This window comes from Leptodactylus fuscus, chromosome 7 (genome assembly GCF_031893055.1).
Source record: "Leptodactylus fuscus isolate aLepFus1 chromosome 7, aLepFus1.hap2, whole genome shotgun sequence".
Lineage (NCBI taxonomy): Eukaryota > Metazoa > Chordata > Amphibia > Anura > Leptodactylidae > Leptodactylus > Leptodactylus fuscus.
The window spans coordinates 148,032,467-148,046,964 of record NC_134271.1 but is presented as its reverse complement, the minus strand read 5'-3'; the positions used below and the strand labels follow the sequence as shown (position 1 = coordinate 148,046,964).

Below are 14,498 nucleotides of genomic sequence, written 5' to 3'. Positions count from 1 at the left end.
GCTGTATAGTTGACCGATGCACAGTGACACCATCTGCAGCAAGATGATGCTGCAGCTCTTTGGAGGTGGTCTGTGGATTGTCCTTGACTGTTCTCACCATTCTTCTTCTCTGTCTTTCTGATATTTTTCTTGGCCTGCCACTTCTGGGCTTAACAAGAACTGTCCCTGTGGTCTTCCATTTCCTTACTATGTTCCTCACAGTGGAAACTGACAGGTTAAATCTCTGAGACAACGTTTTGTATCCTTCCCCTGAACAACTATGTTGAACAATCTTTGTTTTCAGATCATTTGAGAGTTGTTTTGAGTAGCCCATGATGCCACTCTTCAGAGGAGATTCAAATAGGAGAACAACTTGCAATTGGCCACCTTAAATACCTTTTCTTATGATTGGATACATCTGGCTATGAAGTTCAAAGCTCACTGAGGTTACAAAACCAATTTTGTGCTTCAGTAAGTCAGTAAAAAGTAGTTAGGGGAATTCAAATCAATAAAATGATAAGGGTGCCCATACTTTTGCACCGGTCAAATTTTGGTTTAATGCATATTGCACATTTTCTGTTAGTACAATAAACCTCATTTCAATCCTGAAATATTACTGTGTCCATTTAGAACTAAAAATGATTAAGATTAATAGGGGTGCCCAAACTTTTTCATAGGACTGTATACAGGAGAAGTGGTACTGTGCAGTGTCCATATATACAGGACAGGAGAAGTGGTACTGTGCAGTGTCCATATATACAGGACAAGTGAAGTGGTACTGTGCAGTGTCCGTATATACAGGACAGGAGAAGTGGTACTGTGCAGTGTCCATATATACAGGACAGGAGAAGTGGTACTGTGCAGTGTCCATATATACAGGACAGGAGAAGTGGTACTGTGCAGTGTCCATATATACAGGAGAAGTGGTACTGTGCAGTGTCCATATATACAGGACAGGAGAAGTGGTACTGTGCAGTGTCCATATATACAGGACAGGAGAAGTGGTACTGTGCAGTGTCCATATATACAGGAGAAGAGAAGTGGTACTGTACAGTGTCCATATATACAGGACAAGAGAAGTGGTACTGTGCAGTGTCCATATATACAGGACAAGAGAAGTGGTACTGTGCAGTGTCTATATATACAGGACAAGAGAAGTGGTACTGTGCAGTGTCCATATATACAGGACAAGAGAAGTGGTACTGTGCAGTGTCCATATATACAGGACAGGAGAAGTGGTACTGTGCAGTGTCCATATATACAGGACAGGAGAAGTGGTACTGTGCAGTGTCCATATATACAGGAGAAGTGGTACTGTGCAGTGTCCATATATACAGGACAGGAGAAGTGGTACTGTGCAGTGTCCATATATACAGGACAAGAGAAGTGGTACTGTGCAGTGTCCATATATACAGGACAAGAGAAGTGGTACTGTGCAGTGTCTATATATACAGGACAAGAGAAGTGGTACTGTGCAGTGTCCATATATACAGGAGAAGAGAAGTGGTACTGTGCAGTGTCCATATATACAGGAGAAGAGAAGTGGTACTGTGCAGTGTCCATATATACAGGAGAAGAGAAGTGGTACTGTGCAGTGTCCATATATACAGGACAAGAGAAGTGGTACTGTGCAGTGTCTATATATACAGGACAAGAGAAGTGGTATTGTGCAGTGTCTATATATACTGTACAAGACAAGAGAAGTGGTACTGTGCAGTGTCCATATCCTATTAATATGAGTTTGGATGTTTGTTCCTCAATCACGCAAAACCCGCTCCACCGATTTGGCTGAAATTTTCCACAAACATAGTCACTACACTCGATTGCGCAATAGGCTACTTTTCGTCACAATAGCGCACATACGTTTTTCCCAGGACCCCCACAAAACCCAAACTCACATCACTATCTCTGCAATCTCACACACTTTGGACCATAGCAAGCCACAAAATTCATATTACCCTCTACAGCAGAGGTCAGCAACCCCTGGCACACGTGCCAAGAGTGGCACTCCTGCCATATTTCACTGGCACGCCAGCAGCACAGGACCTGCAAGAGTTAAATGAAGTCCGAGTCTTCAGTGCTGTGCTAGAGCTGAGGCATAAGGACACTCCCCTTTGAGAGGGGTGCAGGAAACCCAGGGGGTGGAGCTTAATCGCTCAGGTCTGTGCCTGCTATAGTGGTCTGCATCCTGCAAACATTCCCCGAGGAGGAGAGGAAGCTGCTAGCAAAGTGAAACTGAAAAACACACAGGTACATAGGATTACTGTTCTCATTAATGTCCGGCATTTGGGGTTATTAGTTTAGTGTTAGTAACTCCAGGTGCCTCACAATAATAGGAATAAACCCCATCATGTCCCTCATATTAACCCCTGTGTGCCCCATATAAAGGTTACTAATATGTGAGACATGGAGGTACTAATAAAAGACCTCAATAATGAAGATACTTAATTATTACCTCCAAGTCTCTCACATATCAGTAACTCTTACACAAGGGTTAATGTCAGGGACATGATGGGGTTAATTGCTATTAATAAGAGGCACATGGAGTTACTAAACTGTCATGCACAGGGCCAGACTTTATGTGGCTGCTCAAGAGTATCCTGTGCCCAAAACTTACATGTACTGGCGGAAAATAACAAAGCATACAATGTCGTATATCGAAGTATATTCACCTGTAATACCTCTGTCCCAAAGACACTATGTACAGATTATAACAACACCGTATAGCAGCTGAAATACAAATTACATTCAACACAAAAGTCTCACGTATTCTCAGAATTATAGCAACAACAAGATACAAAGTTACATTTCATATCCCATCCCTTATACACAGTACGAAAACGTTACCCGTGCCTGTATATACCCACTGCTACAATCACCGCAGACGAAGTCGCGCGTACCAGCTAGTACACAATATAACAGATCACATCTGCTATCCCAACAAACTTTTTAAAGCACTTTTACAGTTTCACACGTCTCAATTCTCAAATCACCGCAGACAAAGTCGCGGGTAAAAGCTAGTATACCATACACTGTATATAATAGGTCAGTAATACTAGAGGTATATATGTAAGCATCTCTTCTGTATATTCCCCTCCAACAGACAGACACATTACTCGGATCATTGGCTGGCATATATATGTCTCTAGAATTATTGATTCTCCAAATATATATATATATAAGATAACTCATGTAATAACATGGGAATAAATGTTTAACTCACATGTCATGTGAAGAAGGAATATAAGGCTCCAGAATAAAGGTCTCATGGTCTCGGCCGCCGTCTGATAATCACAGAATGGGAGAAGTGAAGATTTCCAGTGTAAGAGGAAGCGATGGATATCTGATACTGAGATGAAAGAGGCTGAGACTTCTATATAAAGTCTGCTATGTAATGACCTCACATATATCCCACCTACGTAGCATCCTCAGCCACAGAATATAACAGCACTTCCCTAAGTGTCACACACAATAGAATAACAGGCTTCAGTGCTCCGAAGCAGAGACTATACAGTGTATACCAGGTTATACCAGCTGTACATATAGAATTATATACAGGAGATACACAGGTTATACTGGCTGTACATATATAATTATATACAGGAGATACCCAGGTTATACCAGCTGTACATATATAATTATATACAGTATATACCCAGGTTATACCAGCTGTACATATATAATTATATACAGTATATACCCAGGTTATAACAGCTGTACATATATAATTATATACAGGAGATACCCAGGTTATACCAGCTGTACATATATAATTATATACAGGAGATACCCAGGTTATACCAGCTGTACATATATAATTATATACAGTATATACCCATGTTATACCAGCTGTACATATATAATTATATACAGGAGATACCCAGGTTATACCAGCTGTACATATATAATTATATACAGGAGATACCCAGGTTATACCAGCTGTACATATATAATTATATACAGGAGATACCCAGGTTATACCAGCTGTACATATATAATTATATACAGTATATACCCATGTTATACCAGCTGTACATATATAATTATATACAGGAGATACCCAGGTTATACCGGCTGTACATATATAATTATATACAGGAGATACCCAGGTTATACCAGCTGTACATATATAATTATATACAGTGTATACCCAGGTTATAACAGCTGTACATATATAATTATATACAGGAGATACCCAGGTTATACCAGCTGTACATATATAATTATATACAGGAGATACCCAGGTTATACTAGCTGTACATATATAATTATATACAGGAGATACCCAGGTTATACCAGCTGTACATATATAATTATATACAGGAGATACCCAGGTTATACTAGCTGTACATATATAATTATATACAGGAGATACCCAGGTTATACTAGTTGTACATATATAACTATATACAGTATATACCCAGGTTATATCGGCTGTACATATATAATTATATACAGGAGATACCCAGGTTATACCAGTTGTACATATATAATTATATACAGTATATACCCAGGTTATACCAGCTGTACATATATAATTATATACAGGGGATACCCAGGTTATACCAGCTGTACATATATAATTATATACAGGAGATACCCAGGTTATACTAGCTGTACATATATAATTATATACAGGAGATACCCAGGTTATACCGGCTGTACACATATAATTATATACAGTATATACCCAGGTTATACCAGCTGTACATATATAATTATATACAGGATATACCCAGTTTATACCAGCTGTACATATATAATTATATACAGTATATACCCAGGTTATACCAGCTCTACATATATAATTATATACAGGGGATACCCAGGTTATACCAGCTGTACAGATGTAATTATATACAGGAGATATCCAGGTTATATCAGCATCGTCCATAGCACTATATACAAGCATATGTATCATAGAGGATGATGTAAAGTATAGCGGTAAATCAGCTGACTTCAGTTTTATCACAATGACTAACTGGCCACAAATAAGGAAGCTTGTATGATGTAAGATATATATATATATATATATATATATATACACTTTATATATATACCACACCCACTTAGTGTTCCTGCAGATAAGCTTAGTAGATACAATGTCCCCACCAGTGGCGTAACTACCACCATAGCAGCGGTAGCAGCTGCCACAGGGCCCGGGACATTAGGGGCCCGGTGACAGCTGCTACCACTGCTATCATTATGCTCGGAGGTCTTTTCGGACCCCCGAGTATAATGATCGGGGCCCCCTGTTGGTGGAATACTTTCCACCAACAGGGGGCCCCGAAGCTGCAGCAACGGCTGAGACACAGGAGCTGCAGCTCTGGCTCCTGTCAGCGCTGCAGGACGCTCCCTCTCTCTCCCCCCTCCCTTTCTCTGCTGTCCTCTGCCCACCAATGAGAGGAGGAGGCGGGGCTTATCCCTGCCGTCCAGCACAGAAGAGAAGAGGAAGAAGCTGCTCTAGGAAAATGAAACTGAAGCTACACAGGTACGTACTGGGGTTACTTATTACTATCAGGTACACAGGTACGTACTGGGGTTACTTATTACTATCAGGTACACAGGTACGTACTGGGGTTACTTATTACTATCAGGCATTTGGGGGGATTACTTGTGTTTTAGTAACTCCATGTGCCTCATAGTAATAGCAGTTAACCCCATCATGTCACTCACATTAACCCCTGTGTGCCTCACCATAAGAGTTACTGATATGTGAGACATTTGGGGGTAATAGTAATGAAGATACTTTATTAATACCTCCATGTCTCTCACATATCAGTAACTCTTATGGTGAGGTACACAAGGCTTAATGTGAGGGAGATGATGGGATTAACTGCTATTAATATGAGGCACATGGAGTTACTAAATTGTAATGCACAGGGCCAGATTTTTTTTTATCCACAATTTGTCCTGGTATAGCGATCAGCGGTGACAGTATTTAGTCCTGTAGGGGCCACTAAGGGACATAATACTGTGTGCAGGGGCCACTAAGGGACATAATACTGTGTGCAGGGGCCACTATGGGACATAATACTGTGTGCAGGGGCCACTAAGGGACATAATACTGTGTGCAGGGGCCACTATTGGGTATAATACTGTGTGCAGGGGCCACTAAGGGACATAATACTGTGTGCAGGGGCCACTAAGGGACATAATACTGTGTGCAGGGGCCACTATTGGGTATAATACTGTGTGCAGGGGCCACTAAGGGACATAATACTGTGTGCAGGGGCCACTATGGGACATTATACTGTGTGCAGGGGCCACTATTGGGTATAATACTGTGTGCAGGGGCCACTATGGGACATTATACTGTGTGTAGGGGCCACTATGGGACATAATACTGTGTGCAGGGGCCACTAAGGGACATAATACTGTGTGCAGGGGCCACTATGGGACATAATAGAGCGCACAGGAATGCGTAGGAGGGACTCGGTCGAGATCTTCGGTGTCGGGGGGGGCCCCATGTCAAAAGTTCGCCACGGGGCCCCGCCATTCCTAGTTACGCCACTGGTCCCCACATAACCAGATAAGAATAAGTTTGGTCAGACTGGACATTTCTCAGATTTATCACAGTACCTGAGAGTATATAATCAATCTGGTGTATCTTTAGTCTCTGCTTCCTATAAGGTCACTCAGTTTGGGCCACTTTTTACACAAGTCTATTCTGAGGAGTCTATTATGGAGCTTCTACTGAGAGTAGTCAATCTGCCCTACAGTGTGCCGAGCAGAGAGGGAACGCCGAATCTAGAGATAACACAGGATCACAGCATTGTGTATAGGTGGTCACCGCTCACCTCCTCCCCTCCATAGACAATTACATGTGGACAGGTGACAGAGCATGCCCACTCTGTAGGTCCTATGGTCCATGTGATTGCTGAGAGGTACATCATCTACTAACATTGTTGAATCAAAGTTTTATATTTCATGATCTATATTGTAAAAGAAATCCCCATATTTCAGTTTTCTCCCAGCGCCCTGTACACAGCTGACACCTCCTGTTCTGTGGAGATGACGTTTTGTAGCAGTTATGCCATTATGAGCCCAGGCAGGATTACAATAACAGATAACACTGATACAGAGATAACACAGGATCACACCATTGACAATAGGTGGTCACAGCTCACCCCTCCCTGTGACCATGTACGTAATATATGGACCTACCATTAATACAGGCTGTCACTGGGATGTCCCTCATATTCTGCATTATTTTATAGTTTCCATATCGCAGACGTGTCAGATAAGATATGACTTGCTTTCAGTTTCAGATTCTACATTAAAGGGCTTGTCCTGTTTATTTTTAATGCTGAGCTATCCTCAAGATCGCTAAATAAGAGATCAGGGGAAGCCTAACACTAAGGGCCACCACTTATCAGTCATTAATAGTGTCCGTGTCACTTGTGCAAGCTCCGTGACCTCTTCCCTTTTTACATTGCACGCCATCTGTCTCATAGAAATGAATGGGATGAGGCTGTAATTACACCACATGGCCACTATGAGACACATGGTGATGATACAACAATGCTGTGGCCAGTGGCGTAACTACTGCAGAGGCAGCGGAGGCGGCTGCCACAGGGCCCGGGCCATTAGGGGGCCCGGTGACAGCCACTACCGCTGTTTTTTTTTTTTGTTTAATAGGCCATTATGGGCTCTATTTACTTGCCGATCCTGGCTGGGCCAGGATCGGTAAGTGACACCGCGGGCCCCACATATACTATCATTATAATCGGGGGTCTTTGCAGACCCCCGAGTATAATGATCAGCGGACCGGGAGAGGTAAGGGAATGTAACAAACAGTGTTACTCCACGATCCTGCCAGGCCTCCGTCCTAGTTGTCTGACGTCTCTGACGTCACATGAACCTGGCCTGCTTCATGAGACGTCCGACATCATAGAAGAAGGACGGCAGTGGAGAAGACAGCATAGGAGCCGGGGACAGGTAAGAAACAGTCATTTTTTATGTTTTTATTCCCCCGGGTCTCCGATACTCTGGGGTCTGAAAAGACCCCAGAGTATAATAATTGTTTATGGATGTCCACTATGGGACATAATACTGTGTGCAGGGGCCACTATGGGGGATAATACTGTGTGCAGGAGCCACTATGGGCTATAATACTGTGTGCAGGGGCCACTAAGGGACATGATACTGTGTGCAGGGGCCACTATGGGGTACAATACTGTGTGCAGGTGCCACTAAGGGACATAATACTGTGTGCAGGGGCCACTATGGGGGGATAATACTGTGTGCAGGGGCCACTATGGGGCATAATACTGGGTGCAGGGGCCACTATGGGGGATAATACTGTGTGCAGGGGCCACTATGGGGTATAATACTGGGTGCAGGGGCCACTATGGGACATAATACTGTGTGCAGGGTCCACTATGGGGGATAATACTGTGTGCAGGGGCCACTATGGGGGATAATACTGTGTGCAGGGGCCACTATGGGACATAATACTGGGTGCAGGGGCCACTATGGGACATAATACTGTGTGCAGGGGCCACTATGGGGGATAATACTGTGGGCCACTATGGGGCATAATACTGTGTGCAGGGGCCACTATGGGGCATAATACTGTGTGCAGGGTCCACTATGGGGAATAATACTGTGTGCAGGGGCCACTATGGGGGATAATACTGTGGGCCACTATGGGGCATAATACTGTGTGCAGGGGCCACTATGGGCTATAATTCTGTGTGCAGGGGCCACTATGGGGTATAATACTGTGTGCAGGGGCCACTATGGGGGATAATACTGTGTGCAGGGGCCACTATGGGAACATAATAGTGTGTGCAGGGGCCACTATGGCGGATAATACTGTGTGCAGGGGCCACTATGGCGGATAATACTGTGTGCAGGGACCATCATGTGAACATAATACTGTGTGCAGGGGCCATTATAGGGGATAATACTGTGTGCAGGGGCCACTATGGGAACATAATACTGTGTGCAGGGGCCATTATGGGGACATAATAGTGTGTGGAGGGGCAACTATGGAGTATAATACTGTGTGCAGGGGCCACTATGGGGTACAATACTGTGTGCAGGGGCCACTATGGGGGGATAATACTGTGTGCAGGGGCCACTATGGGGGGATAATACTGTGTGCAGGGGCCACTATCCTACTAATATTATAAGTGTGAAAGTTTGTGTGTTTGGATGTTTGTGAGTTTGGATGTTTGTTCCTCAATCACGCTAAAACGCCTGGACGGATTTGCGTGCAATTTTCCACAAACATAGTTTTCCCTTAGGATTGAGTCACAGGCTACTTTTGGTGCCACTAAACAACATGGCTTCCTAGCAGGAGACTCACAAAAGCAGGACTCCTAGCCCCAGCTATAGACTCACACACACTGCCTGCCATTTCCTGCCTCAACCTGCCTGCACACTCCTTACTGTCACCTCAGGAGTAGCCCTCACTCTACTCACTCACATTTACATATAGCTTTCCACTATATATATACACAATACAACACATCACATTGTAATTACATGTATCTCCTATCACTGCTATATACAGTACCTGATACATATATACTTCTGTACACAGGCTGTATATACTATATATTACATGTATCTCCTATCACTGCTATATACAGCGCCTGATACATATATACTCCTGTACACAGGCTGTATATACTATATATTACATGTATCTCCTATCACTGCTATATACAGCGCCTGATACATATATACTCCTGTACACAGGCTGTATATACTATATAATTACATGTATCTCCTATCACTGCTATATACAGTACCTGATACATATATACTCCTGTACACAGGCTGTATATACTATATATTACATGTATTACCTATCACTGCTATATACCGTGCCTGATACATATATACTCCTGTACACAGGCTGTATATACTATATATTACATGTATCTCCTATCACTGCTATATACAGTACCTGATACATATATACTCCTGTACACAGGCTGTATATACTATATAATTACATGTATCTCCTATCACTGCTATATACAGTACCTGATACATATATACTCCTGTACACAGGCTGTATATACTATATAATTACATGTATTACCTATCACTGCTATATACAGTACCTGATACATATATACTCCTGTACACAGGCTGTATATACTATATAATTACATGTATTACCTATCACTGCTATATACAGCGCCTGATACATATATACTCCTGTACACAGACTGTATATACTATATAATTACATGTATCTCCTATCACTGCTATATACAGTACCTGATACATATATACTCCTATACACAGGCTGTATATACTATATATTACATGTATCTCCTATCACTGCTATATACAGCGCCTGATACATATATACTCCTGTACACAGACTGTATATACTATATATTACATGTATTACCTATCACTGCTATATACAGTACCTGATACATATATACTCCTGTACACAGGCTGTATATACTATATATTACATGTATCTCCTATCACTGCTATATACAGTACCTGATACATATATACTCCTGTACACAGGCTGTATATACTATATATTACATGTATCTCCTATCACTGCTATATACAGTACCTGATACATATATACTCCTGTACACAGGCTGTATATACTATATATTACATGTATTACCTATCACTGCTATATACAGTACCTGATACATATATACTCCTGTACACAGGCTGTACACTCACCGTCCACTTTATTAGGTACACCTGTCAACTGCTCGTTAACACTTAATTTCTAATCAGCCAATCACATGGCGGCAACTCAGTGCATTTAGGCATGTAGACATGGTCAAGACAATCTCCTGCAGTTCAAACCGAGCATCAGTATGGGGAAGAAAGGTGATTTGAGTGCCTTTGAACGTGGCATGGTTGTTGGTGCCAGAAGGGCTGGTCTGAGTATTTCAGAAACTGCTGATCCACTGGGGTTTTCACGCACAACCATTTCTAGGGTTTACAGAGAATGGTCCGAAAAAGAAAAAACATCCAGTGAGCGGCAGTTCTGTGGGCGGAAATGCGTTGTTGATGCCAGAGGTCAGAGGAGAATGGCCAGACTGGTTCGAGCTGATAGAAAGGCAACAGTGACTCAAATAGCCACCCGTTACAACCAAGGTAGCCAGAAGAGCATCTCTGAACGCCGCACAGTACGTCCAACTTTGAGGCTACAGATGGGCTACAGCAGCAGAAGACCACACCGGGTGCCACTCCTTTCAGCTAAGAACAGGAAACTGAGTCTACAATTTGCACAAGCTCATCGAAATTGATCAATTAAAGATTGGAAAAACGTTGCCTGGTCTGATGAGTCTCGATTTCTGCTGCGACATTCGGATGGTAGGGTCAGAATTTGGCGTCAACAACATGAAAGCATGGATCCATCCTGCCTTGTATCAACGGTTCAGGCTGGTGGTGGTGGTGTCATGGTGTGGGGAATATTTTCTTGGCACTCTTTAGGCCCCTTGGTACCAGTTGAGCATCGTTGCAACGCCAAAGCCTACCTGAGTATTGTTGCTGACCATGTCCATCCCTTTATGACCACAATGTACCCAACATCTGATGGCTACTTTCAGCAGGATAATGCAATGCCATGTCATAAAGCTGGAATCATCTCAGACTGGTTTCTTGAACATGACAATGAGTTCACTGTACTCCAATGGCCTCCACAGTCACCAGATCTCAATCCAATAGAGGAGCATCTTTGGGATGTGGTGGAACGGGAGATTCGCATCATGGATGTGCAGCCGACAAATCTGCGACTGCAACTGTGTGATGCCATCATGTCAATATGGACCAAAATCTCTGAGGAATGCTTCCAGCACCTTGTTGAATCTATGCCACGAAGAATTGAGGCAGTTCTGAAGGCAAAAGGGGGTCCAACCCATTACTAGCATGGTGTACCTAATAAAGTGGCCGGTGAGTGTATATACTATATATTACATGTATCTCCTATCACTGCTATATACAGTACCTGATACATATATACTCCTGTACACAGGCTGTATATACTATATATTACATGTATTACCTATCACTGCTATATACAGTACCTGATACATATATACTCCTGTACACAGGCTGTATATACTATATATTACATGTATCTCCTATCACTGCTATATACAGTACCTGATACATATACAGTATACTCCTGTACACAGGCTGTATAACACATCACATTGTCTGTATCACAACATACACAATATAACACATCAAATCACATTTGCTAGCCCACCAAACTTTTTAAAGCACTTTTACAGTTTCACACGTCTGTGTCCACCCAATTCTCAACTCACCGCAGACGAAGTCGCGGGTAAAAGCTAGTGGGACATAATACTATGTGCAGGGGCCACTATGGGACATAATACTGTGTGCAGGGGACACTATGGGGGATAATACTGTGTGCAGGGGACACTATGGGGCATAATACTGTGTGCAGGGTCCACTATGGGGGATAATACTGTGTGCAGGGGCCACTATGGGGGATAATACTATGTGCAGGAGCCACTATGGGGGATAATACTGTGTGCAGGGGCCGCTATGGGGCATAATAGAGTGCGGAGGAGGGGTCGGTCGAGGTCTTTGGCGTTGGTATCGGTTGGGGGGGGGGGCCCATGTCAAAAGTTCGCCACGGGCCCCACCATTCCTAGTTACGCCACTGGCTGTGGCCATTAGCTTTCCCATGATGATTTATAACCCTCCTGAAGCACAAGGATAAGGGAGCATAAACTAAAATCCCAAGGAAGCTGTAAGTACTTGTTTACAAACCCAGACAGCAATCCGGTGAAGTAAGGCAGGAGCTTTATCAATGACATGAGCGTGGTCTGTGTGCAGGGCAACTGTGCTGATCAGTGAAGCACCAAAAAGAATCCCCACTCCTCCAATCAGCATATCCTTCTGAAGAGCGAGGAACAGAGCTTCCTCCTTCTCTGCTATGTGTCCTATCCATGCCACTTACCTCCGAAAAAACACCATATATTAACATAGCAGAGCAAATTGGGGGGCCACTGTGTGGGTTGGGGCCATGAGCAATTGCCCCCCCCAACCCCAGCCCTGGAAGTGGCGGCAGGGAACTGGCTGATGAATTCAGGAAAAGTTTGGCTTGTCTATTTCTTTCCGCTTGTAATGAACCAGTCCACCGTATATTCCTTGTGAATTCTATACGCATAGCTCCCAACCGTCCCAGATCCGGCGGGACAATCCCGATTTTAATCTTCTGTCCCGTCATCCCGGATAGCTTACAATTTGTCCTAAAGTGTTTTGCTGTTAACAAACTTGGTTAGGGTAAAGGCTAAATGGTAAAGGTAGATGCTAATCCTAGTGGACTCAAGGACCTTTGATAATGTCATGACCATGGGATCAGACTCTTGTGTGGGTGGAGCTATAATGGATAATACAGGAGAGTGCGGTGTTACACAGAGAGACGAAGCTGGGAATGCAGACTGATGGAAGGTAAGGAGGAGAGAATAGATAGCATGTGTGAGAAAGTGGGGGGGTAATTAAACTGGTGTCAAATAAAGCGGATATTAAGCTGGTGGCAGATAAAGGGGAACATTAAACTGGTGGTAAATGTAGGGGGCATTAAGCTGGTGACAGATAAAGGGGAACATTAAACTGGTGGTAAATGTTGGGGGCATTAAGCTGGTGGCAGATAAAGGGGAACATTAAACTGATGGTAAATGTAGGGGGCATTAAGCTGGTGGCAGATAAAGGGGAACATTAAACTGATGGTAAATGTAGGGGGCATTAAGCTGGTGACAGATAAAGGGGAACATTAAACTGGTGGTAAATGTTGGGGGCATTAAGCTGGTGACAGATAAAGGGGAACATTAAACTGGTGGTAAATGTTGGGGGCATTAAGCTGGTGGCAGATAAAGGGGAACATTAAACTGATGGTAAATGTAGGTGGCATTAAGCTGGTGACAGATGAAGGGGGATATTAAGATGGTGATAGATGTAGGGAGACATTAAACTGGGTGCAGGTGGAGGGGGGACATTAAATTGGTGGCAGATGAAGGGGAACATTGAACTGGGGACAGATGGAGGGGGACAGTAAACTGGGGGCAACTGGGAAAGGACATAAAACCATAGGGGGTAGCTGGAAGGGGACATGTCCGCCTCTACTTGCCCCCAGGTTAATGTCCCTCTCCAACTAATCCCACTATTTAATGTCAACCTCCAGCTGTTCCTTAGTTTAATTTACCCCTCTAGTTTCTGCCAATTTAAACTGGGGCACGAGGAGAGGAATTTAATACTGTGGGGCAATTGGAGGAGGGGAACATTATAATCTGGGGGCACATCATCTATGGGTGACTGTAGGATCATTATACCGTGTGGGGGCACATGGAAAAATAGATGAGAATGGGTGGAGTCAACATAGAAGTGGGTGGAGCTAAATTTGCTGTGGTGCATATAGCGTGACGCACATTTTGTCCTTTGTTGGGACAAATGTTCAGTCCGACCCCTCTCCTTTGGGCCCCACCTGTCCATTGAATAACCCTAGTGAATGTAGGATCAAAAATGAACCGTGAGATTAT

The 14,498-nt window shown here is 43.4% G+C and overlaps 1 protein-coding gene across 1 annotated transcript in view; it reads right to left on the bottom strand.

Annotated features, from left to right (window-relative positions):
• The window catches only part of LOC142214632 (SLAM family member 5-like), a 54,503-nt gene extending 41,314 nt beyond the window's left edge, over positions 1–13,189 (bottom strand). Inside the window, exon 1 of the mRNA XM_075283570.1 lies at positions 13,126–13,189. Coding sequence (XP_075139671.1) covers positions 13,126–13,189 — 64 coding nt within the window. The remainder of the gene's footprint in view (positions 1–13,125) is intronic.
• Positions 13,190–14,498: the final 1,309 nt, after the last annotated feature.